Source organism: Rhinatrema bivittatum, chromosome 8, assembly GCF_901001135.1.
Source record: "Rhinatrema bivittatum chromosome 8, aRhiBiv1.1, whole genome shotgun sequence".
Classification (NCBI taxonomy): Eukaryota; Metazoa; Chordata; class Amphibia; order Gymnophiona; family Rhinatrematidae; genus Rhinatrema; species Rhinatrema bivittatum.
Window position 1 is genome coordinate 233,372,854 of NC_042622.1, and position 26,898 is coordinate 233,399,751.

The 26,898-nt window shown below is 48.1% G+C and overlaps 1 protein-coding gene across 1 annotated transcript in view; it reads right to left on the bottom strand.

Moving 5' to 3' along the window:
- Positions 1-666: 666 nt before the first annotated feature.
- Positions 667-26,898, bottom strand: part of CACTIN (cactin, spliceosome C complex subunit) — a 41,392-nt gene continuing 15,160 nt past the window's right edge. Inside the window, exons 3-10 of the mRNA XM_029614093.1 lie at positions 22,601-22,696; positions 22,078-22,223; positions 21,749-21,911; positions 21,441-21,555; positions 15,357-15,549; positions 15,157-15,279; positions 14,522-14,796; positions 667-1,550 (exon numbers count right to left, since the gene is read on the bottom strand). Coding sequence (XP_029469953.1) covers positions 1,060-1,550; positions 14,522-14,796; positions 15,157-15,279; positions 15,357-15,549; positions 21,441-21,555; positions 21,749-21,911; positions 22,078-22,223; positions 22,601-22,696 — 1,602 coding nt within the window. The 3' untranslated portion in view covers positions 667-1,059. The remainder of the gene's footprint in view (positions 1,551-14,521; positions 14,797-15,156; positions 15,280-15,356; positions 15,550-21,440; positions 21,556-21,748; positions 21,912-22,077; positions 22,224-22,600; positions 22,697-26,898) is intronic.

Sequence of the window (26,898 nt, forward strand, 5' to 3'; positions counted from 1 at the left end):
CAAACATGCTGGGCCAAAAACATACAGAGATATATAGATATATATATCTCTCTCTATATCTATCTCTCTATATATCTCTCTCTATATATCTCTATATCTATCTATATCTCTATATCTTTATAATGTGCTACAAGCCAGATACAAATTGAGTGAATGGAAGGGACCACACCCTCTGGGATATTTCACCGTCCTGGTTCATCTAGATGGTGCAGAATACTAGAAATAAGAACGAGCGACAGGCCACATTACTTCAATGCCCTAAAAGGACAGACATTAACTAGCAAGAGCAAGTTTTGGGGCATTGATATAAGGCTGATCACTCAATAAGCTCTCAATGATTATTCTGTTTCTTTGGACTGTGGTAGACACTCGTGTGTACCTAAAGTCAAATTTTCTTGCATGGAGGCAAGTTTGAAAGAAAACTTGTTCCCAAAGAGACAAGGCTGAAGTCAAAACACTTGGGACCTAGGAGTCAAAATTGTAAAATGAGGCTATTAAGCCATGGGTACCATTACAAAACTTGTACAATATGGGCAGAGAGAACGATCACCCATAGCCATGGAGCTTCAGTATCTGAAAGCATCAAGGAATACTGTGACAAATAAGGCTGGTTAGAATTAGCACACCCCACCACCTAGCCAAAAACAAATAAAACTGGGTCTGAAAAGCATCAGAAAAATAATTATTTAATATAATGTGAAATACCGTACTCAAAATCCCAAGACTTTAAAGATATACTGTACATCTATAAACACAAGGATCAATGATCCTTACATCATTTAGGTCTATTGTTGAAGTTCCCATTTTACAAAAAAGAATCAGTGAAGAAAATCTCTCCAAGACACTATGGAGGCACATCGAAAGAGATCAAAATGCTCCAGAGCCTCCGAGGAAAATCAGTGTGGTTCATACTTCACAACCGTTCCCCTCTGGCGTAATCCTATGTCTACCAGGGTCTTCTAACCCTCTCAGGGGTAGACAACCAAAAAGAAAAAAAAAAAGTCTTTGCTTACACTGATAGTACACCTTGGACAGACACTTGACAAAACTGGCGGTGTCTCATCTCCGATAGCGGTAGCGTTTAAAATGGAACCACAGCTGGAATATGCCATTGGAGAACTGGCAGCGGAAGCCATGGCGGTGCGAGTACTCCCACTCACGGCTGACAATCTTGAAGGCAATGTCCTCATAGGGCGGGCCGGCATGGAAGCGCAGGATGGCGAAGTCCTTGTTGTCCTGGCACACTTCCAGGAAGTACTCTGGCGTGGAGCGCTTGTCGATCAGGTCCGGATAGAAGATGTTGAACTTGTAGCCCTGCACGATTTTTGGTGGCGGGTTGTCAAAGTCGTAGTGGGTCTGGTTGTATTTGTTCCACTCGAAGCCCGTGTGGACCCGGTTGAAGAAGCGAGGCTTTCTGGGCCGGTACTTGTCGGCCCAGAGATAGGCTTTGCTGGTCAGGGGCACCTCCACGCTGAACCGAGCCTCATCTCCACCCATGCCCTCCTTGGCCTTGCGGACAAAGATGTCTTCAGCGCTCTCGATGGCATCACCTAATGGGCCAGAACAGAAAATCAGGGTCTCGGAAACATCCCCATGTACAGATATACATCCACCTCAATCTGGCTTTATTTTACTGCTGAACTTTCTTTCAATTTCTCCTCCAGCCCGGGAAGGTACACATTTATTTATTTATTAATTACTTGGATCGATTTTCCACCTTTTAGAATATGGAAATTCACTCAAAGCAAGTTAAAACAAATTAGAAATTTAGCTTATAAACAGGTGGAAGCAATTATAAACAGCAGCAATATAACAAAAGAATCTGACAAAGTAAGGTGCACCTCAAGGCCAAACTCTGAATTGATGAACAATCCTGACTAAGCTCTAGCAGCTTTCATGCCATGAATAAAGGGCTGCAGAGGAAAAACTCGAGATTGTAGCGGCACGTTTAAAGCCCTGGCAGAGTCCCACAGTCCCTTTAGCAGATTTGAGCTCCTGGTTTAGCATTTAAAGCTTGACAGAAAAGCCAGGCTTCTGTTTGCTCCCTGAGTGGGGAGCAGCCATGTTTTTCTCAGAGCTCTTCTGGGATGGAACTCCATAAGGAAAGCGCTGCTCCTGTGCAGGGCCAGGGCAAGGGTATTGAAGAGGGTGCTACGCGCCCTATTACAGTCATGACTTGTGTTGGAGGCAGTGAAATATTTTGGCATGCTCTTTATAATTACCCATAAGTATTCTATCGCATTTATACCTACGTTTTGTGCCTTGCTTTTGCTAGACAGGCAGACTCCACAGAAGAGAAAATGCTAGATAAAAATGCTACACAAGCTAGAAAGTTACTAGGCCACAGTGTTACAGAGTTATGTTTAGACAATTCAGCCTAGCTGCAAGTTCATAGATAGCATTTGCATACTGAGCGAGAATGAATTTGCATATAGACACTTGAATTAATTGTTTAAATTAAATAGCCAGTCACAGAATTATTTTGACAATTGTGTAACCCAATTATTGGTTTATGGGTTGGAGATGTGAAGAAGTGAAAACCCTTTAATATGCTTTATCAGTAAAATCATCCGAGAGAGAGCTCTGTACTGGTATTTTGTGTGGCATTCTGTCTATCTCTCTCGCCATAAGGTATACTTTATTATTTGTAACATTTAATTTGAAAAAAAAGGGATTTTTCTCCACAGCTGCTGGCTCCACAACGGTATTAGGCACCCTAGGCAAACCTTAGAGCCTGATGTGCCCTACCCTCCTCCACAACCTCTCCACATATGATTAAAAATTGTGTATTTATTTTACATGAGAAGGACATTTTGAGGTAAAAATATCACTTACAACATGATGTATATTTATGCACTACTGTGGTGCCAACCAAAAAACCCTGCAAAAGGACACTTGGAACCCATCTGGTATTAGGCCTGTTATATACTACCACATCAATTATTCTCTTAATACACAAATCAAAAAAGTAAATCCAAGAAAAAAATATTTGTTACTTCAAACTGTTTTACCACAGACTATCTTGAGAGTCCAATAACTTTTTTGATATGTGTATTAGGCCTATTGTAATACATGCTGGGTGGGGCTTGGCTCTCAGAAAACCATGAGGCAAAAACTCACAATAAAAACTTTTTAAAATATATCCGAAGCAGAAAGCCTGTGAGGGAGTCAGTCGGACCGTTAGATGATCGAGGGGTTAAAGGGGCACTTAGAGAAGATAAGGCCATCGCGGAAAGATTAAATGATTTCTTTGCTTCAGTATTTACTGAAGAGGATGTTGGGGAGGTACCCGTACTGGAGAAGGTTTTCATGGGTAATGATTCAAATGTACTGAATCAAATCACGGTGAACCTAGAAGATGTGGTAGGCCTGATTGACAAACTGAAGAGTAGTAAATCACCTGGACGGGATGGTATACACCCCAGGGTTCTGAAGGAACTAAAAAATGAAATTTCAGACCTATTAGTAAAAATTTGTAACCTATCATTAAAATCATCCATTGTACCTGAAGACTGGAGGATAGCAAATGTAACCCCAATATTTAAAAAGGGCTCCAGGGCGATCCGGGAAACTACAGACCGGTTAGCCTGGCTTCAGTGCTAGGAAAAATAGTGGAAAGTGTTCTAAATATCAAAATCACAGAACATATAGAAAGACATGGTTTAATGGAACAAAGTCAGCATGGCTTTACCCAGGGCAAGTCTTGCCTCACAAATCTGTTTCACTTTTTTGAAGGAGTTAATAAACATGTAGATAAAGGTGAACTGGTAGATGTAGTGTATTTGGATTTTCAGAAAGTGTTTGACAAAGTTCCTCATGAGAGGCTTCTAGGAAAAGTAAAAAGTCATGGGATAGGTGGCGATGTCCTTTCGTGGATTGCAAACTGGCTAAAAGACAGGAAACAGAGAGTAGGATTAAATGGACAATTTTCTCAGTGGAAGGGAGTGGGCAGTGGAGTGCCTCAGGGATCTGTATTGGGACCTGTACTTTTCAATATATTTATAAATGATCTGGAAAGAAATACGACGAGTGAGGTAATCAAATTTGCAGATGATACAAAATTGTTCAGAGTAGTTAAATCATAAGCAGATTGTGATAAATTGCAGGAAGACCTTGTGAGACTGGAAAATTGGGCATCCAAATGGCAGATGAAATTTAATGTGGATAAGTGCAAGGTGATGCACATAAGGAAAAATAACCCATGCTATAATTACACAATGTTAGGTTCCATATTAGGAGCTACCACCCAAGAAAGAGATCTAGGCGTCATAGTGGATAACACATTGAAATCGTCGGTACAGTGTGCTGCGGCAGTCAAAAAAGCAAACAGAATGTTGGGAATTATTAGAAAGGGAATGGTGAATAAAACGGAAAATGTCATAATGCCTCTGTATCGCTCCATGGTGAGACCGCACCTTGAATTCTGTGCACAATTCTGGTCGCCGCATCTCAAAAAAGATATAGGATCTTGGAGTCTTTGTGGACAATATGTTGAAATCTTTAGTTCAGTGGGCTGCAGCAATTATAACAGCAAATAAAATGCTGGGAATTATTCAGAAATAATAGAAAAAACTGAGAATATCATTTTGCCTCTGAATACATCCAAGCAGACATTTGATCATGGCATAGTAGCAGGGGAGCTGCCGCGAGGCAGAAAAAAAAAAAAAATCAGCTGGGGAAGGAAAACCCCCGGGGAGAAGAGCAGGCAAACGAACCCTGCACTCTCCCGCTATTGAACCTCAAAGCTCAAGCAAAGCCCCTGCCTCTCTTGTACCCCCAGTCAACAGGTACAGAAACCAGCTATAGCGCCTTTATTTATTTATTTATTTTTATACAGGGGAGTGAGACATCTCTGACAGAGAGCTCGAGGAAAGAAAACTTCTCGGGTGAGGCAGGAGGCTGGGGGGGGGGGGTGGTGACAGGCACCGCCAGTATCGCCCCCACTAAAAGAGATCACCGGGAAAGGGAGCCTAGGCTAACCAAGTCAAGGGGCAAGCCCCCCCCTAGGCCCCCCCAAGAGCGAGGGAGACAAAACTGTCTCCCTGACTCAGAATAAGAGAGAAAACCCTTTCCTTTTTTTACTTAGAATTTGCAGATTAAATACTTGCTTGAGCTTGCCCCACAAAAAGAGCAACCCCGCCGGGAAAAGGGCAAGCAGGGTGAGCTGCCTGGCATCTGCTGGAGACAGACAAATACTGAAGGGCTGCAGGGTGAGCACTGTCCTGATATAGGATACCCTTTCAGTTTTTCTCTGTCTCCATCTGCTGGACAGGAGGCTCAACCCATGGTCTGGACTGATCCGGGTACGTACAGGGAACTGAGAATATCATTTTGCCTCTGTATACATCCATGGATGCGACCGAACCTTTAGTACTGTGTGCAGTTCTGGTGAACTCAGATGATAACCGGGATGGAATAGTTCCCTTATGAAAAAAGGCTACATAGGCTAGGGCTCTTGAGCCTGCAGAAGAGACAGGGATATGATAGAGACTTAGAAAATCAGGAGCAAGGTGGAACAATGATATCGGCTTTCAACTGGATCTGCAGGGCACTAAAGTGACTCGCCCCCGAGGTGTCTCACAGAGTGTGACAGAGCCAGGGATTAGGGAGAAAGCGACTGGCCCCAAGGCTTTTCCAAAATTACAGCTTCCCCTGGCAAGTGGTAAAACCTTTTCACAAGGCTCTCTGCCTGTGAAAGGGATGGAAAAATATTAAGTAAACTTGGGCACTATCCAAAACATTCAGGAGCCATTGCGAGCATTCTTTTTATCTGCTTTTTCTTGCTCTTCCCTTTCCCCATTAACTCCAGCCTCTTTTCTTCCCTCTTCCTTCCGACCTGATTCCCTCTGCCCAGCCACTCTCCTCCCCACTTCTCCCAGTCTCTCTCTCCTCCTGTGCAATCTGGCAGCTGTCACGGCCTCCACTTGTGCCCGGTCTAACCACGGCTCGCGGGTTATTTTCCAGCTCCGACTTGGGTATTTTCCACCTCCAACTTGCCGATCAGGTCTGTCTAGTTTGCTGGGAAAATCCCTAGTTTACATGTTTGTTTAATACAAGGGAAAAAAAAGGACCAGGAAGTTTAGGGGTGCATTTTTCTAGAACAGATAGGGTCACAGTCAGCTCTATCGTCTGAGGCCTTCCTCTGCAGGCAGAACACCTGTTGAGCTCTGGCTGAGAGTGCAAACACTGGGGCATTGAGGGCACGGTTTAAAGTTCAGAAACTGGAACAGCTCATTTGTTTACCCCCACTGTCTAGCAGATTGGAGCGGTGGGATTTGGCCCCTCCCTATCCAGATGCCGCCAAGCTGCTGCCAAGTCTTGCTTTTTGCTTCAGTTTGTATAACTTTGCTGTTGCTCCACTCATTATCTACCCTAGCTGCTGAGCTAGAAACAAAGGGTCCATTGCTCGTTTGCATGGCAGTAGCCACAATTCTTTTAGGGGGCGATGACTCAGAGCCAAAGTCAGGAGATGTTTCTTCACGGGGAGGGTGGTGGATGCCTGGAATGCCCTTCCAAAAGAGATGGAGAGGACAAAAACAGTAAACAAATTCGAAGGGGCATGGGATGGGCACTGTGGATCCCTAGAGGTGGAAGTGAGGAAAAGGGTGCATGGGGGGGGGGGGGGGGGGGGGGGAACCTGCACGGAGCGGCAGCTGCTACCCCTGACAGGAGGCAAGGGGATTGCTACCCTTAACCAATTAACCTTGATGCTTTTGTCACAACTACAACATTGCTCTTTCCTTCGGGGGGAAAAAAAGGGGAATTGGATTCAAACGACAGCCAATGCTGCACCCCAATTTTCACAATGGAGAAATTACTTACCTGATAATTTTGTTTTCCTTAGTGTAGACAGATGGACTCAGGACCAAGGGGTATAGTGTACTCCTGATAGCAGTTGGAGACGGATCAGATTTCAATCTGACGTCAGCCCCTAGTACATCTACCCCTGCAGGAAGTGCAGCTCTTCAGTATTCTCCTCGAAAAGCATTGTGGATATATGTGTGACTGACTGATTGATTAACTTAATAATTTGGTTAACTTGGATAACTTCATAACTTGGTTAAACGTTAACCTTGATTAACTTGAACTGGTTGATTGACTATAGCTGGAGACCGCCAGTGTACTCAACCGGAAAGCGTCGACACCCGACAGGGTGGATGCCCTAGGTAAATGAAAAACATGGCTTACCATTGAACATTTGAGGGCCCTGCGTGACGGCAGCCAAGGGTGGGATGCTGAGTCCATCTGTCTACACTAAGGAAAACGAAATTATCAGGTAAGTAATTTCTCCATTTTCTAGCGTGTAGCAGATGGACTCAGGACCAATGGGATGTATAAAAGCTACTCCCGATCAGGATGGGAGGCTGCCCGTGACCCACTTAGTATTGCCCTTGCAAATGCTGTGTCCTACCGAGCCTGAACATCCAGACGGTAGAATCTGGAGAAGGTATGGATGGAGGACCTTGTAGCTGTCCTGCAGATCTCGGCAGGTGACAGCATTCTAGTTTCTGCCCAGGATACTGCCTGGGCTCTGGTAGAATGGGCCTTGACCTGTAGAGGTGGTGGCTTGCCAGCTTCTGCGTAGGCCGCCTTGATGACTTCCTTGATCCAGCGGGCGATGGTTGCCCGTGAGGCCGCTTCCCCTTGTTTCTTTCCGCTGTGAAGGAAGAAAAGGTGGTCCGTTTTTCGTACGGGCTCGGACAATGACAGGTATCTGGATAGGAGTCTGCCGATGTTGAGGTGGCGGAGACTACGGGCTTCTTCCGAATTCTTCCGGGCATCCGTCGTTGGTAGCGAGATGGTCTGGTTAAGGTGGAATTGAGAGACCACTTTGGGGAGGAAGGAGGGGACCGTGCGTAGTTGGATAGACCCCGGGGTGAGCCTGAGGAACTGCTCACGGCAGGACAGTGCTTGTAGTTCCGATATGCGGCGGGCTGAACACACTGCCAACAGAAACACCGTCTTCAAGGTTAACAGGCGAAGGGACAGGCCTCGTAGGGGTCTGAAGACTGTTCCCGCTAGGAAGTCCAAAACGAGATTGAGATTCCATAGAGGTACCGGCCACTTTAGTGGTGGGCAAATGTGTTTGACTCTTTTCAGGAAGCGTGACACGTCCGGGTGAGAGGCTATGCTGTCTCTCTCGCTCTTGGAGCCTTAGCATGACAGTGCCGCCACCTGTACCTTGATGGAGTTGAGGGACAGGCCCTTCTGTAGTCCGTTCTGTAAGAATTCCAAGATCATGGGGATACTGAATGAGCGTGGTTTGATGTTGTGGTCTTCGCACCAGGCTTCAAATACTCTCCAGATCCTTATGTACGTTAGTGATGTGGAGAACTTGCGTGCTCGTAGGAGGGTGTCAATTACCGCCCCTGAGTACCCGTTCTCTCTCAGGCGAGCCCTCTCAATGGCCAGACCGTAAGAGAGAATTTAGCTGGGTCCTCCTCGAGGATCGGACCTTGTTGTAGCAGGTCCCTGTGTGGAGGCAGGGGTAGTGGGTTCCCTGCCAGCAGTCTTCTCAATGTCTGCGTACCAGGGTCTTCTTGGCCAGTCCGGAGCCACCAGAAGAACTAGTCCCTTGCGTAGGTATATCTTGCGAATGATTGCGCCCAGTAGGGGCCACGGTGGGAAGGCATATAGTAGGGTCCCCGGGGGCCAGGGCTGTACCAGGGCATCGATCCCTTGGGACTGTGGTTCCTGCCTGCGGCTGAAGTATCTGGATACTTGGGCGTTGGACCTGTTTGCCAGAAGGTCCATGTCCGGTGTCCCCCACAGATCCATTATTATCTTGAAGGTTGTGGGTGACAGCCTCCATTCTCCTGGGTCTAGACTTTCCCTACTGAGGAAGTCTGCCGTGATGTTGTCTTTCCCGGCGATGTGGACGGCGGAGATCTCCTGGAGGTTTGCTTCCGCCCACGCCATCAGGGGGTCTATTTCTAGGGACACCTGTTGGCTTCTGGTTCCCCCCTGCCGGTTGATGTAGGCCACTGTCATGGCGTTGTCCAACATTACTCTGACCGCTTTGTTTCGAAGTCTGTGGGCGAGCCGCATACAGGCTAGTCTGACTGCTCGCGCTTCTAGGCGGTTGATGTTCCATCCCGCCTCTTCTGCGTTCCACAGCCCTTGGGCAGTTAGCTCCTCGCAGTGTGCTCCCCATCCTCGTAGACTGGCATCTGTGGTGAGTAGAGTCCAGGTTGGGGAGGAGAGGCTTGATCCCCGGCTCATGTGGCTGGTCTGCAGCCACCACTGTAGCTTGGTCCGAACTTTGCCTGGGAGTGATAGACATACGGTGTAGTTCTGGGACCGTGGGCTCCACTGTGATAGGAGTGAGTGCTGTAGGGGTCTCATGTGGGCTCACGCCCATGGCACAACTTCCAGTGTGGATGCCATCAGCCCGAGGACTTGCAGGTAATCCCATGCTGTGGGACGAGGGTCGTCCAGCAAGGTTTGTAGCCGGTTCCACAATTTTGATCTCCTTGTGGGGGGTCAGGCTGACCTTGTCCTCCTTGGTGTCGAATAGGACTCCTAGGTACTCCAGCGACTGTGAGGGCTGTAGGGAGCTGTTGTTTGTGTTGACTACCCATCCTAGGCTTTCCAGTAGAGTTCTGACTCTGCTGGTTGCTTGGCGGCTTTCCTCCGGTGACTTTGCGCTGATCAGACAATCGTCCAGGTAGGGGTGAACAAGGATTCATTCCTTCCTCAGTGCTGCCGCCGCCACCACTATTACCTTGGTGAACGTCTGGGGTGCTGTGGCTAACTCGAAGGGTAGTGCCTGGAACTGGTAGTGACTGTTCAGGACTTTGAAGCGTAGGTAGCGCTGATGTTCCTGATGAATGGGGATGTGCAGATAAGCCTCCAAAAGATCCAGGTATGTGAGAAACTCTCCTGGTTGTATCGCCCTTATAACGGATTGTAGGGTTTCCATGCGGAAGGAAGCGAGGGATCCTGTGGTGGCAGTTGATCAACTTGAGATCCAGGATGGGCCTGAATGTTCCCTCTTTCTTGGGAACGATAAAATAAATGGAATAATGGCCAGTATTTATTTCCTGTGGAGGTACTGGGGTTATGGCCTCGAGTGCCAGTACTCTGGACAGTGTAGCTTCCACCGCCACCCTCTTGGAGGGGTCGTGGCAGGGGGACTCCACGTACCTGTCCGGAGGGGTTCGTAGGAAATCCAGGTAGTACCCCTCCCGAATGATGGCTAGGACCCACTTGTCCGAGGTTCTCTCGACCCATCTGTGGTAGAATAGGGCTAATCTGCCCCCTATGGCTTCTTCCCTTGGATGGGTCGGCTGAATCTCATTGTGGAGTGCGGCTGGGGCCTGTACTCGAGCTGGCTCCCCTTTTGTTGTGCTTGGTCCGAAAGGACTGGTTCCTGCCCGTAGGGCGGGGCGCTTGATAGTTGTTCCTGTAAGGATTGAAGCGCTGCGAACTTTTGTCCCTGGAGGCCCTGGGAAGGGACGCTGGTTTCTCTTCATCTTATCTTCCGGTAGTCGCGGCAATGGGGACTCGCCCCATTTGTCGGCCAGTTTCTCTAGTTCGCTGCCGAACAGGAGGGATCCTTTGAAGGGCATCCTTGTGAAGTGCGTTTTGGAAGATGCGTCGGCCGTCCAGCTTCGGAGCCAGAGTTTTCTCCTGGCAGCCACCGCAGAGGACGCTCCTCTGGCTGCTGTGCACACTAGGTCAGAGGCAGCGTCCACTAGGAATGATATCGCTGGTTCCATGTCTTCTCCCGGGGTGTTCCTGGTTTGTGATAGGCAGGCACGTGTCACCACGGTACAGCAGGCCGCAATTTGTAGAGACATATCGGCGACGTCAAATGATTGTTTGAGGATGGACTCCAGACGTCGGTCATGTGCATCTTTGAGCGCAGCTCCTCCCTCCACTGGGATAGTGGTGCGCCTAGAGACCGCACAGACCATAGCATCCACTTTTAGGCATGCAAGAAGATCTTTGGTTGCTGGGTCCAGGGGATACAGGGCCGCCAAGGCTCGTCCCCCTTTGAATGCATTCCATTTCAGGTCAATCAGCTGCTAACAGGGGGAAATTGCGAGAAGTCTGTCGAAGACCCTCCAGCAGGGGGTTCGGTTTCGGTTCCCCCGAAGTACATCGGCCCGGGATAGAGAGCTCCGTCAGACATTGATTGACCAGGTCCGGGAGCTCGTCCTTTGTGAAGAAGCGTCTCATGGTTCGGTGCGGCTCTGTCCCCGGGGGGAGCTCCCTTTCTTCTAGGGGTTCGGCTTCTTCCTCAGAGGTGTCCGAGTCCCCGTAGGCAGGGCTTCTGGGTAATGGGAGCCTGTGCCTAGGTCTTGAGGGGCCTGGAGCATGTGGGTCCTCTGGTGGAGCATGTGGTTGGCCAGCTAGAGGTTCAGTTTGCATTTGAACAAAGGCATGAATCCCCTTGAAAAACTCCACCCATGATATGCATGCCGGGTCAAAGCCAAGAGGCGTTGGTTCCTTGGGGGTCCCCGTCTGTGGGGGGTCCCCCTGGCTAGGTCCGGGGTGCCCCCTGAGGAGCTGGAACTCGGCCCTGGGTGGGACTGGCCCTGAGCTGGATCTCCCAGGGTCTCCTCGCACTGCGTGCACAGGGCATCGGCCTCCTCGCTTTGTGCAGTTCTGATGTGGCATGCCGGGCAGAGGCCTTGCGCTTTAATTTCTGTTCCTGGGGGTGCCATGGTTGTCTGCGCGTAAATCTTATGCACTCCGGTGTGCTTAGGTTGAGCGTTTAAGTTGTGCACGCAGCTGTGCCGTAGATATGCGCTCGGCTATGTGCGCGCAAGTTATGCACGCAAGGATTTATGCGCGCGTAAGTCTATGCGCACAAGTGCTTTGTGCGCCTGGCTCAGGGATGTGCACTCGGAGGCGAACGGAGCGGCGAGTAGGCCAAAATGGCGACGGCGAGCACATGGGCAATATGGCGACCCCCTCGGAGAGTCTCCACGTGGGCAGACTCTTGGAATAGCCGGGGCCTGGCCCTGCTAGGGCGGATCAACCCGGTGGCACTGGTCCCAGACGGTGACCTGTGCTCGTCCTCGACCCTCGGAGACCGGATTCGAGTGGAAGATTTCTACCTTACCTTGTCTTCGGCACTTCCCGGTTTCGTCCCGGGCGGTCTCCGGCTACGGGGGGGGAGGGGGCAAATACCTTCACCGCCGCGCTCGAGGGTGCACCTGCTGCCTCTCAGCCGCACCCGAAGGATCGGAGGCTAGGTCCTCGCCGCGATTCGGCCGCCGGACTGAGGGTCACCGCTGAGGGACCACGGAAATCACCTCGGGAATCTCAACTGGGGGAGGGACCCGAGGGTATCACCTCAGGAGAGCGGGGCTTGTCTTCAGGTAGGTTTTCTTCTTTCAATTTGATCTAACACTTGAGAGCGTGCAGATAGTCCCTAACTGCTATGGAGACGGAAAATACTGAAGAGCTGCACTTCCTGCAGGGGTATATGTACTAGGGGCTGACGTCAGATTTCAATCTGATCCGTCTCCAACTGCTAACAGGAGTACACTATACCCCTTGGTCCTGAGTCCATCTGCTACACGCTAGGAAATCCAGGTTACTGATGCACAGACATCTTGGAAAGGGCACAGAACTGCTTTTACAGTCAAATCCGGGAGCAAAGAACATTCAAGCAGCATTGTCTAAATTATCAGGAAGGCTGCTCACCCTGTAAAAATGTTGCTAGCAGTAATTTTGTTATGGGTTTGACAGTTGTTTGGTTTAGATTGTAAATATTACTATCCTTAACTTAAGGCTTGGGGTAACCAGTACAGCGTGGCAGTTACTACCATAAGAAACTTGCTGGGCAGATTGGATGGATCATTTGTTGTTTAATGCTGTCATTACTATGTTGGAGAAGTCCATTACCTGCTATTAATCAAGTTGATTTAGGGAATAGCCACTGCTATTACTGGCATCAGTAGCATGGGATATACTCAGGGGTAGATTTTCAAAGGGATACGCACGTACCCCCCGAAAACCTACCCCAAACCCCCCCTGCGCACGCCGAGCCTATTTTGCATAGGCTCGGCGGTGCGCGCAAGCCCTGGGACGCGCGTAAGTCCCGGGGCTTGCAAGGAGAGGCATGCCAGGGGGCGTGTCGGTTGTGATGTGGCATTTCGGGGGCGTGGCACGGGTGATGTGGCGTTTCGGGGGCGGTGCCGCGGGCGTGGTTTCGGCCTGGGGGCGTGGCCGCGCCCTCCGGTACAGCCCCCGGGTCGGGTGATGGCGCGCCAGCAGCCCGCTGGCACGTGCAGATTTACGTCTGACTCCGGCAGGTGTAAATCCGGCGATAAAGGTAGGTGGGGGGTTAGATGGGCCGGGGGGGTGGGTTAGGGAGGGGAAGGTGAGGGGATGGCGAAAGAAAGTTCCCTCCGAGGCCGCTCCGATTTCGCAAGGCTGCCAAAATTGGCAGCCTTGCGTGTGCCGACCCCGGATTTTAATGGATACGCGGGTATCTATTGAAATCCCGCGTACTCTTGTTCGCGCCTGGTGCATGAACAAAAGTACGCTTCCGCGCTAAATTATAAAATCTACCCCTTAATGTTTTGGTAGTTGCTAGGTACTTGTGACCTGGATTGGCCACTGTTGGAAACAGGATACTGGGCTCGATGGACCCTTGGTCTGACCTCGTAATAAGACCTATAATTTGCTCTTTCAAATTATACTAAAAAGACTAAGGAACACGCTATGAAGCTCATAGGTAGATTCAATCATAGAAAGTATTTTTTCACTAAACGCAGAATCAAGTTGTGGAATTTGTTGCTGATGACATGGTCAAGACAGCTAGCACACCTGGTTTAAACAGGTTAATAATAAGCCATTATTAGCCAGGCAGATGTGAGAAAGCCATTGCTTATCCCTGCAACAAGGAATGGATCTATTCTTTAGGATCTGCTGGTTACTTATGATCTAGATTGGCCATTGTTGGAGACAGGATGCTATTTGATGGACCTCTGATCTAACTCAACATGCCATATCTTATGTTTTTCTTATGATGTCCTAGGAGGTCCTTATATGGTGACCTGCTTCTGGTTAAGGCCTAGCAGAGAATCACAGCATGGGTATGAGGGAGCATGATATTGTGAGCTGGCCCTTAATCCACTGGAAAGTTATTTTTACATCTTGCAGTCAAATAGCAATAACTCATGCAAAAGTATTCAACGCTAATATTCAGATCAGTTGACGTGAAATATCCGATATGGATACCAGCGGTCACCTTTTAAAACAGATCATAACAGGATCCGGATACTGCTGCTCAAACCTTTCTGGGGATAGTAACGAAACAGTGGTGCCTGTTTAGATGTGCTGCTATTACAATGGCAGTTACAACCCTAAAAACCTTCCTGGGCAGACTGGATAGGCCATGTCCGGCTTTTTCTACCACGTCACTATGTCCATCTGACCCATCTGTGCTCTCTTCTTTCTGTTGATTAGACAATGGCTTACATCCAAGCCAGAAAAGCAAGGTTAGCTTTGGTCAGGACAGACTGATTTGTATTCTACCCCACAAGCCCCGCCTCTGTACCTGTAACCTGCAGCTGCTGCCTGCACAACAGCAGCCTCTGAAGGTCTTCTTCGAAGTCCACCACATGAGCATCAAAGGGCAGTTCCTGGGTGGTCAGCAGTTTGGGGCTGTACTTCCCCACATCATAGTCATCCAGACTCTGCTGTATAAGGTCCTCCTCCATCAGCACGGCCTCCCCTCCCTCGCCTTTCGCATCGGGATCGCCTTCTGTCTCCTCCGAGGCGCCAGCTGTCGACGGACCGGGCTGTGCAGCTGCACTCTCCTCTGGTTCAGACCTAAAACAAAAAGGTAGTGGTCAGCTGCATAGGCTGGCTAGGTGGCTGAGGAGACCATTGATTTATCAAGACCAACAAAGCGAGAAACCAAACATGATCTGTCAAAAAAACAAAACAAAAACAAAAAAAAAACCATGCATGGTCTAACCTCAGCTTGATCCAGTCACTAAGCAGACCCACAGGGAAAAGAAAATGAAGTTCCACACCTAAACCTCAAAAACAGACACCCTGAAAAGCAGCGATTACCTTTTTGGTTTAAGAATGGCTCAGTGTATTCCCAGCTGGGGATGCAGCGTGGCTGGGTATAAATCTATATAGAGTCACCTCAAGCCACTGTATGTGGAAATTATCGCCATGTACCTGTTGCTGGGGGACTGTGGCTCTTTCTTGATGATGGGGAAAAGCGGCTCGCTCTCCACCCCTTGCTCCTGCTTCAGCTTGTACAGCTTCTGACGCAGCACATCCTGATGTCTCTCGCGCAGCCTGTGAACGGAAGGAAAGCATTAACTCCGGCTCTACCATCCTCATTAGGAATGCCTCGCCCATCACCACCAGCTCACCTTGCCCTGGCCATGTAAGCTTTGAGCTGTTGCAACAGGCTCTCCCAATACCCGATATCCAGGTTGGGGCCCCCAGCTCGGACCTTGTTCTCGATACCTTGATAGATCACTTGCAGCTGGATGTAGGTCTTCCCTTTGAAGACAGATTGCACATCCGAGCTGACTGAAGTGTTGACTCCTTCTCGCCTCTCTCCTGGCTCAGCCAGAGACAAAACAGAATGACATTAGTGGAGAGCAGAGGATGAATATGGAATCTATTGCACAAAACTAAACTGTATTCTGGAGCCTGATGGACTCTAGCAGGTGTTCAGACTTCTTCTAAAAGCAGTTTGTCCAGTAGGAACGCCAGCGATCTAACTCCTACAATGAGCCAAGGAGTAGGAAATCCCACCACTGTCCTCCATATCTACATTGGTCAGGCATGCAAAGCAATCCCAGACCACCTCCCTAATCGTGCATCTTGTAGCAGGAGCGTGGTTCTGGACATCTATCACCTCCCCGACCCTTGCAGCACCCCCTCTACCCCCCAGAATAACAAAGGGTTCCTGCTGAGCTCTCCTGGGGATAACACAATCCAGTTCTATTCCAATAGAATGAAATAACATGAGAACCCTAAACAGCAAATGCACTTTTTCAAGTAAGTAGAGACTAGATTTTCTGGTACCTCCAAAAGGTACAGAGGAAGTTTTTCTGGAATTTGGCACCATTTGAAACTATTATGTACCAATCTGAGAGCTAACACTTTTATTCAACGGTGGTACGTTCGGCAAATGACCTATTTAGTGGGGCTGAATAATTGGTTAGCCCAAACCACAGCTACCTGACTTGGTTAATGGGCACATACCAACATAGGTCAAATAAAGGTCACCTAGTGGTAGCAGAACCAGCTACATACTGAACTCTCGAAATATTTATAGCAAAATCCAGCAAAAGCTGGAGCCATTCTTTACTCTCTCCTAGAGCCGTACAGACGGGTAGTTTCTACAATTATTACATGGCTGTCTCTTTTCAATTTGTCTAACTAAAGGAAAATTGGATCTTACCTGCTAATTTTTGTTCCTGTAGTACCACAGATCAATCCAGAGCTCGCCCATTCTGTTGAGGAGGAGAGTTGTCCACTCAGTCTGTTTTTATAGCATGGAATACAGTATTGGTGAAGATTGTTTTAATGTTTTGAAAATTTTGGTGGTTTGAATTTTTGCTTGGGTACAGATTAATACTGAGGAACTGCAGGTGGCACACGTGTTTAAGTAGCAGTATCAGTAAAGCTTTCTCTGTCTCCATCTGCTGGCAGGAAGGCAAAACCCAGGAGTCTGGGTTGATCTGTGGTACTACAGGAATGAAAATTAGTAGGTAAGAACCAAATTTACTTTTCCCTGTATGTACCCAGATCAATTCAGATTCCTAGGATGTACCAAAGCTCTCTACTCAGGGTGGGACCTGGAGAGTCCTGCTCACAAAACACTTTTGCCAAAAGATGAGGAACTCTTATCTCCCACATCCAGACGATAGTGCCTTGCAAAAGTATTTAGCAACTTCCAAGTTGCTGCCCTGCAAATCTCCTGCGGAGAAACTAGTGGAGCCTCCGCCCACGAGGCCACCTGAGAACGTGTAGAATGAGCAGGCAAACCCTCTGAAACCGGACGACCACTAATAATGTAAGCGGATCCAATAGCCTCCTTAAGCCATCGTGCAATAGTGGTCTTAGATGCCTTCAAACCTCTATTCGGAACACTCCATAGAAAAAGAGGTGATCCGACCTCCTGGAGTCATTAGTTACCTTGAGATACCTCAACAAAGCTCTCCTCACAGCTAACAACTTGAGCTCCCTCACATAAGGAGTGGACGGAACACTCCATAGAAAAAGAGGTGATCCGACCTCCTGGAGTCATTAGTTACCTTGAGATACCTCAACAAAGCTCTCCTCACAGCTAACAACTTGAGCTCCCTCACATAAGGAGTGGACGCGTCCATCTCAGGAAAGGCTGGAAGCTCCACTGATTCATGTGAAATGCTGATACCACTTTATGCAAAATGAAAGGTACTGTCCTCAACGAGATCCCCCAAGTCCGAAATCTGAAGGAATTGGTCATGGCACGGCAAAGCCTGCACCTCAGAAATTCTCCTAGCCGAACATATGGCCACTAGAAAAACAATCTTAAGAGTCGAGTCCTTAAGCATCGCCCTTCTAAGCGGTTCAAAGGAAGCCTCACACAACTCTCTGAGGACAAGATTAAGATTCCAGGATGGACAAACTCTCCATATCGGAGGACACAAATTCTTCATCCCTCTAAGGAATCGAATCACATCTGGATGAGCAGAAATAGTAGAACCTTCTATTTTGCCATGAAGACAACCCAGAGCTGCCACCTGGACTTTAAGCAAGCTCAAAAACAACCCTTTGGCTAGACCTTCTTGAAGAAAGATAAAATGTCAGGAACTGAAGATTTGAGAGGCCAAACGCCATTAGCTGAACACCAAGATTAAAAAACCATACATACCCCCATGTATGAAAGATTAGTAGACTTTCTCCTGGCCTGCAAAACATAGCAATGACCACCTCAGGATAACCCTTACGTTTCAATTGCCACCTCTCAAAAGTCATGCCGCTAGACAAAAATGAGTAGTCTGGTCTGAAAATATGTTCCCTGACATAGAAAGCCCACTAGGTGACCGAAGCAAAATCAGGCTGTCCATAGCCAAGTTGATTAGATCCGTGAACCATGGACGACATGGCCATCCGGAGCCACCAAGACCACTTTGCCCTGATGCTTTTCTATTCAATGCAACACCTTGCCCATTTGCAGCCAGGGAGGAAATAAAATAGAACATCCCGAGACCAAGGCAGTATTAATGCATTGACGCCCTCAGCCCCATGCTCTCTTCTCAGACTGAAAAACCAAAACGCGTTGGCATTTTGACAAGTTGCCATTAGATCCATGTGGGGGGAGCCCCACCTCTCGCGAATGAGATGCATCGCAGATTCCAATAACTCCCACTCGCCCGGATCTAATACTGTGCGACAAGTAATCCGCTTGAATGTTTCGACCCTGGCGATGTGCAATGCTGCTATGCACTCCAGATATTGTTCCGCCCTAAGAATCAATTCTTGAGCCTCCTGGGCCGCTGCTCGACTCTTGGTTCCACCCTGATGATTGATATAAGCCACCATTGTCGCACTGTCCAACAGGACCCTCACCGATCGACCTCTCACTAACAGCAGAAATTTCTGCAAGGCTAAGTGGACCGCTCTGCTCTCCAAACGGTTGACAGACCATGCAAACTTTTTCCCGGACCAGCCACCCTGAGCAGACTGATGCTGATAAACTGCTCCCCAATCAGAGAGACTAGCATTGGTAGTAACTGCCACCCAATCTGGAACTTCGAGGTCCACACCCTGAAGGAGGTTGGAGCTGAGAAGCCACCAGAAAAGGTTCTCCTGCGTGACACCCTGGAGTGACAAAGGAAGCTGAAACTCCTTCGAGACCGGGTTCCACTGAGCAAAAAGAGTCATTTGTGAAATACACTTTGCCTACTAGAATGTTGAACCAAGCTTCCAGATACTCCAGGGACTGCATCTGCAACAGGTGACCAGGCGAATATCTGGAGAATGCAGAGAACCTTCTGAACCAATTGGCGACAAAGAATTTCCGACTTTGCCCTGATAAGCCAGTCGTCCAGATAAGGATGCACCAGAACACCTTCCTGATGGAGAGCCACTGCCACCACCATCATCATCGTGATGAAAGTGCGTGGCGCCGTGGCCAACCAGAAAAGGGCCTGAAACTCATGATACTGGGACAGCATTTTCAATCACAGAAAATGCTGCGAGTCTGGATGAATGGGAATATGCAGATATGCTTCCATTAGATCTAGAGACTCAAGAAACTCTCCCCTGTGAACTGCCACTATCACCGACCTTAGGGTTTCCATATGGAAACGCGGAATCTTGAGCGCTGCATTTACCTTTTTTAAATAGAGAATTGACCAGAAAGTGCCTTCCATCTTTGGGACTACAAAGAAAATGGAATATCTTCCCATGCCTAGCTCCTCCCGGGGAACTGGAATCACTTCCCCCAGGTGTTGCTTGGCACTTTCTGCCTCCTTACCCGACTTCGGCAGGCTTTCTTGCATCTGCTGCACCCAGCGCAGACAAGCACACTGCCTAAAAACTAGTACAAATAGCAGCACGCAAACCCAGAACCAAAACCTTGAAAATACTCTTGAGGTGTACTTCCAATTTACAATGCTGTACATCCATCAATGCCACAGATCCTACCACTGGGATAGTTGTCTTTCTTGTAACTGCCGAAACCTCAGCATCAACTTTAGGAAGGGCAAAAAGCTTCAATGTCTGTTCAGGCAATGGATAAAGCTTCGCCATGGCCCTTCCCACCTTTAAGCCGGAATCAGAGCTCCCCACTCATTCCATCAGCTTCTTCACAGACTTGTGATATGGGAAGGCCATTGGGGGACCCTGCAGCCCATTCAGGACCAGATCTGCACCCTCCAAATCAGAGTCCTCCAGGGGAATTTTGACCCCAAGTACCTGAATAGCCTGAGGAATTAAAGCATCTAGCTCCTCCTTTCTAAAAAGACAGACTACCTTTGGGTCATCCCTCTCGGAGACTGGGATTCCCTCCAGATCATCCTCTTTACCCATACCTCCTGCCATCGGATCTACCAGTAAGTCATAGCCAGGAGGCTCCCCTGTCCCTACTGGAGTATCGTCAAAATCCTCCGACTCATCCCCACCTGGTCTTGATCCCGAAGGAGGACCCAACAATCTCTGGACAGGGAAAATGCATTTTCTAATAGAACGATCCTGCCTTGGCCCTAAAGCACACCCCTCTGATGGCTGGGACCAAGAATCCAAACCAAAACAATCTGCCTGCTGCTAGGCAAGATAAGCATCAAGCAGCAGTAACACAAAGTCCGCTGAAAACAGTCTTGATGTCCCAGCCCCTGCAGGAGAGGATCCAGAGACCGGCAGTATGGGGATCTCTTCCCCCTCCAAGCCCCCCTGGTCCTCCCCAGAGGCAGAACAGGCCAGAGACAATACAGGGAAACACCCCCTCTCTCCTGACAGTGTGGGAACAGCCGATAGTGAATTCAAAATGGCCACCATTCCCCGCTGAGCAGGAAGGGATCATCACCCTGGCGCGAAACCCGAACCAATGCAGGAGTGGGTGCCCTTATCATCCGCCAAACATCCAACTGAGATGCAACCGTGCCATGAGGGGAAACCTACCTCAGAGCACAAAAACAGCCACCAAAAATAAAAATAAGCACCCCAGCTGCCAAAACCCATGAAGAGGAAGTCACTCGCACAGCAGAGCCATGCTAGTGCCTTAAACTCTTTACTTTTTTGAAACTTTATTCAACTTCCCCCCAAAGCTGTAAAACAGAGGCTTCAAAAAGGAAGAGACTGCCTCAGAAGAAAAGAATATTCCAAGTCTGCAGCCACCTCAGCGGTCTCATGAAGGGGAGGGATCTGGACCATCAGATTTATACCTCACGGGTGCACAGGCTGAACACACAAAAGGGTTACCAACCCCCTGGCTCGTCCACTTCAACCAGACAAGGAAGAACCTGCAAGGACTAAAAAAAACCCTGGGATGAAGGTTCAAAACTAAAAGTTGTCCCGACTGCAGAACTGCAGGTTTTGCACCATCTACCATCTGCTGGAGACAGAGAAATACTGAGGAGCTGCAGGTGGCACACATGGTTAAGTAGCAGTATCAATAAAACTTTCGCTGTCTCCATCTGCTGGCAGGGAGGCAAAACCCTGGCATCTGGACTGATCTGGGTACGTACAGGGAACCATTTTTTCTGTGGCCTAAATGTCAGAATGGTAACGATTTACTTAGAGATCCTTAAGCCAGAAAGTCATCAGGCTTGCTGAACTATTTGACCAGTGACAACATAAAGATGAGGGAGTACGGCAAAGCAATCCTCATACAGAGAGGCAGGGAAACAGGGAAGGCAGTAACGGGCCCTTAGACCCAAAGAATCCTTTCATTTTTCTTCCTGGGAGACGTCACACCATTTTTGAGAAACCAATTTCTCTCAGCCCATTTTTACCTGGTCCTTTGCCAGAGGTCTGCAGTTTACGAAGTTTGGAGATTTCCTCTTCAGTGATGGTGGTCATATCCCGCCAGAAGTCCACGTTCTTGCCTTGCTCCAATTCCATGTATATCTGAAATCAAAAGTCTCAGTGAGCCTGAGCTAGAGGTATACTTCAAGAAGAGATCAGATCTAAGCATGGATCAGATCACGTGACTTCTCTACAGTCAGGAGGGTGACAAGCAGATGAGGTCAGGTCAGCATGGTCCCACAGCCATACAGGCTCCAAAATCTGTAACTCTGGCAAACCCAGCAAGTAAATGCACCTGAATATCCTCCAGCAGATCCTCCAGGTCAGACACGGTAAGTCCATTCAGGAAGGTGTACGGCTCGTGCATTTCGACGGCAAGGTCGTCATCCTCGGCACTGATATATTTAGCCAACAGATCGATGGGCTTTGCCCGGCCATCCCGAATCCGGATCTTGGACCTGATCGAGTAAGGAACAAAGATTTCAGTCCTTTTTTCAAAAGGTTTTCAAGCACACAGCCAACTAGAAATTCAAGAACTTCCACGTGTGGAAGGAAGCATGCCACGATATACACACGGAGAGACACTCCTTCCAGCCCCAAGCCTATAAATGGCAGCACACCCACCGGAGTTTAGCTTGCTGCAGGTGAAAGTTATCTTCCTGCTCCTCCCAGGTTTTGAAGTGCTCTGCCTCTTTCTCCCGCTGTAGCATCTCCAGTTCCTGCTCCCGCATGGCCTTCTCCCTCTCCCGCTCCAAGCGCAACTGCTTCACCTGTAAGGAAACGGGAACAGTAACAGGGGTTGCCCAAACCAGGGCCTGCTGGCCAGCCTTGCTAATGAAGCTCACTGCATAAAGGCACTCTGAAGTTTGAATTCCAGACAGAAGATACCATTTCCCATAGAAGTCCACATGGGGACTGTACTCAGGGAGTCCTCAATGACCCTAGACGCTTCAAAATGGGTTAGCAATATTAAAAAAAAAAAAAAAAAAAAGGATGCTCAAAGTTCCTAGGAAAACAAACACATCCGTTAAAGATCAGTTGACTGAAAAGCAGGCAGGTAAAAACCAGGAAAACATGGAGGCACTAAAGAGGGAAGAAATAGACCATCTGTGGGTCAACTGTCATTCACAAGTCGACCGACCGTTACCTTTTGTAGCTCTAAACGATTATCCTCCTGGATTCGCTTATTTCTGTCCTTCAGGTCCTTTTCTCCAAGGTGACCAATTCCCTTCTTCTCCAGAGCCTAAAACCAATGAGACAACAGGCTAAACAATCACTCTGACACACATTAAACATGTTCTAGTAATAACACTGTTTCTGAAGGCGTGAACAAAAGGAAAATTGGTTCTTACCTGCTAATTTTCATTCCTGGAATACCACAGATCAGTCCAGACAAGTGGGTTTTGCATCCCTACCAGCAGATGGAGACAGAGAACAAAAACCTTTCTGAAACTGCTACATAAGCTAGACTGCCACCCGTGGTCCCTCTGTATTGACCTGTACCCAAGCCAAGATGTAGACAAATTCAAAAGCTAACCTAACTCCATCCTCTATGTGAGCAGGGGAATAAAGGTAGAGACCTTCAACAACAGCCCTTATGTCCACAGCAGGGATCAAAACCCCTGAAAGTTAAGCAATGACGACACAATCGGGATATCAGTCTTTCAATAGGGTGGGGTTCTGGACTGATCTGTGTATTCCAGGAATGAAAATTAGCAGGTAAGAATCAATTTTCCTTTTCTTTTTTTTTCTTTATAGTTTATTGAATTTCTTACATACATTTATATGAAATAAGAAAAGGAAAATAGTTTGTTACCACATAAACCATAATTTACCATACAATCAGAAAAAAATTATTCTGTAACAAACATATACAGACCCCTTTATCTGGGGGAGCCTTTTATTTACTAAAATAATAATAAAGGAAATTATGACCCTTTCATAAACAAGAGAGAAACTTTTCACTTTTACCAAACTTATTCACCAATAAGGGCTATAACCCACTTAGCCACTTTTATCTTGAAGAAAAACTTCCAAATGCCGTGGATCAACGAAAACGAACTTATTTTTTTGATATGAGATCATACATTTACAGGGGTATTTTAAAAAGAAGGTGGCTCCAAGTGCTAATACCCTCTGTTTCAATATCAGAAATTGTTTCCTTCTGTGTTGAGTTACCCTCGACACATCAGGAAAAATTTGCATTGTTTGTCCACAAAAAGAAAAATTTTTATTCAAAAAGTATTTCTGGAGAACCAGATTTTTCTGGCTCTCCAGTGCAAATACCACCACCAAAGTCGACCTTATCTGGATATTATCCACCGAAGCCTCCAAAAAAGATGTCAAGTTTTGAAATTTGCCTGGCCGAACAGATAGCCACTAGAAACACCACATTCAGAGAAAGATCCTTCAGGGACGTCCCCCGTAACGGCTCAAAAGGTGAACTACAAATAGCCTTAAGCACCAAATAGAGGGTTCAAGAGGGGTACACCCAACTAAAAGGAGGTGGGGTAAACACTTAGCACCCGTCAGAAAACCATATCTGGATGGCCCGCCAAAGAAACCCCATCCATCTTACCTTGACAAAAGCAGCTCAAGACTGCCATCTGAATACAAAGAGTTAAATGCCAACCCATTCTGCAGAAAGGCCCAATATTAAGGACCAACCCTCGTCTCGGGTCAAGCCCGTCTTCAACACACCAGACCTCAAATGCTTTCCACACCCTGTCATAAGCCCAGGAAGTGAACAGTTGTCTTACCAGAAGTAAGGCAGTAATAACTGCTTCCGAGTACCCCCTTCAATCGCAACCACCTCCTATCAAAAGTCAGGCCATGAGACAAAAAGCGATCCATCCAATCTGAAAAGAATGGAACCTGCCAGATCAGCCCTTGAAGATGACCTAAGTTCAGAGGACCACAGACTGCTAGATTTACCAAGTCTTCAAACCAGAGTCAAAGTGGCCCCTCTGGCACCACTAGTATAACACAGAACTCTCACAGAACAACTAACATTTTTGATGCCTTCCGAGTTGCACTCTCGATTCCTCGCCTTGGCATTCTTCCTTGTCACCATGAGATCCCACTGATGAATTCCCCACCTGGCCTGCATTAGCTCCATTGCTTCTGGCAATAATTCCCATTTTCCCAGGTCCAACTGTTGTCGGCTGATATAGTCCACTTGTATATTGTCCACCTTGGCTAGATGGGATGCTGCCAGTGCCGCCAAGTACGTTTTTGCTCAAGCAAACAGCCGCTGAGCCCATTGTTGCCACACTGTCTGACAAAACGCAAACCGCACGAATGATAGACCATAAAAGCTTGCATGGATGACCACCGATCCTGAGCCATCTGTCTTTGTCAAGCTGGTGTCTGTGGTTACCACTCCCCTATCAGGGATCCCCAACTCCACTCCTTGCTCTAAATTGGATCAAGAAAGCCAGCATGAAGGACTGGATCTGGCTATCCTTCAAAGCGGTGTCGGGAGCTGAAATTCCTCAGAGGGCGAATTTGGAAGAGACTGTATATGTGCAAATGCCCATGGAACTAAATCCAGCGTAGAAGCCAAAGCACCCAAGACTTGCAAATAACCCCACACTTTGGGTACCAAAGCCGCAATAGATGATGGACCTAAGCTTGCAACTTTGTCACCCTCTCTGCTGTGAGGAACACTCTTCCCAACCTGGTATCGAACCTCACCCCCAGATACTCCAGGGATTGGAAGGGAATAAAGCTATTCTATGCTAGGTTCACCACCCAGCCCAGAGACTGCAACTTCTGTATCAACTGCGGCACGGAATGTCTTCTGACTTCGCCTCAAGGAGTTGTATCAAGAACCCTTCTCTTCACAGGGCCACAGCTACCACCACAGTTATTACCACCCCACCTTCTTGATGAAGGTCCGAGGAGCAGTCGCCAATCATAACTGTAGAGCTCCTGGAACTAAAAATGCTTGCCCAGGGCCAACTGCAGAAGCTTCTGCTGTCCTGAGAAGCCTTTGTCAGTCTGAAGCCAGAAACTCCTCTTTGCAAACCACCACTCTTACTGCTTTCAATGTTTCCATGCAACAATAAAGTACCCAGAACGCTGAACTGATCTTCTTCAGATCCAGAATGGGCCGTAAAGTGTCTTCTTTCTTTGACACTCTGAAACTGAGTATGTGCCTTTCCCCATTCCTCCGGAGGAACAGTCACCATCGGCTCCAGATGCTGTAAACGCTTCTAGCATGGTGTGCATGGTGTCTCTTTTTAGTCGTGATGTGCAAGTGGAACTCATAAGTCTTCTCAGACCAGATGAGCAAAATCTTAGGTGAAGCCACCTCTTATCACATCCAGTAACTACTGGTCCAAAGACATTGGTCCATTTCTCGTAACAAAGGGTCAATCTCCCTCCAACTGCCCCTTTTTTTTTTTTTTTTTGAGAAGCGTCGACCAGCCTCCTTTCATTGTGTGGCCTTGCTGCCTCTGGCCCTTTGACTGTGTTATCCCGGGTGGAATTACGCAGACCCTGAAAGGACTGCTGCTGCCCTGATCCTTGCTTCTGAGATGAGAAAGCCCCCCTGTTGGAGCGATACCCTCTCTTTGGCTTGTCTTCAGGCTACTTTAGCCCTTTGGACTCCCCCCAAAAGGTTTACTGGTTGCTCCAGATCCTAGCCACACACTAACCTCCCCTTAAAGGGGAGATCACTGAGTTGGGACTTGGACCAGATGTCCGTTGACAAACTGCGTAACCAAAGAAAACATCTGACGCCGATACCGTAATCCCAGCTGACATACGAAATAGATCATAGGGTGCATATGCCACATAAGCCACAGCTGCCTCCAGACTTGCCACTTGCCTAGCAGAGGCCAAGGAAACCTGTCCTTTTGCCTACTTACAGCCATTCCCACATGTCTTAAGATTGAAACCTCGAATATCCTTTTTAGGTGGATCGGCAACTTCCGATCCTGAGAAAATTCCCGCATGGCTGAATGCTACGCCCAGGTGGTTTTCTTAGTAAACTCGCAGTCCAAAGTACCAGCCTCTGGCAGGGTACAGAGCTTAGCCATAGCTCTCCCTACCTTCAGTCATGCTTGTGGAGTATCCCACACCCGGAGAACCAATTTCTTTATTGTTCTATGGAACAAAAAGGCTTTGAGGGCTCCCGCAGGCCTTTCCTGACAGGGTACCCCCCCCTCCCGCATGGTTGGGCCCCAGCTGAGAAATGTCAAATCCCAACTGTTCCAGCACATGCAGAATCAAAGGCCACAGCTCATCCTTCCTGAACCACCTTAACCTTGGCTGCCGCTGAATGGCTCCCTCCAGGGCCATCATCTTGACACCCGAACCCCTCTGAGGGATCCACGTCATCACCGCTCCAATGACCTTGAAGGTCTAGCAGATGGAAAAAATGTACTCAATCTTCCCCGAGAATCTCACCCGCCCACCTTAGCCTGTTGCTGGGGCCCC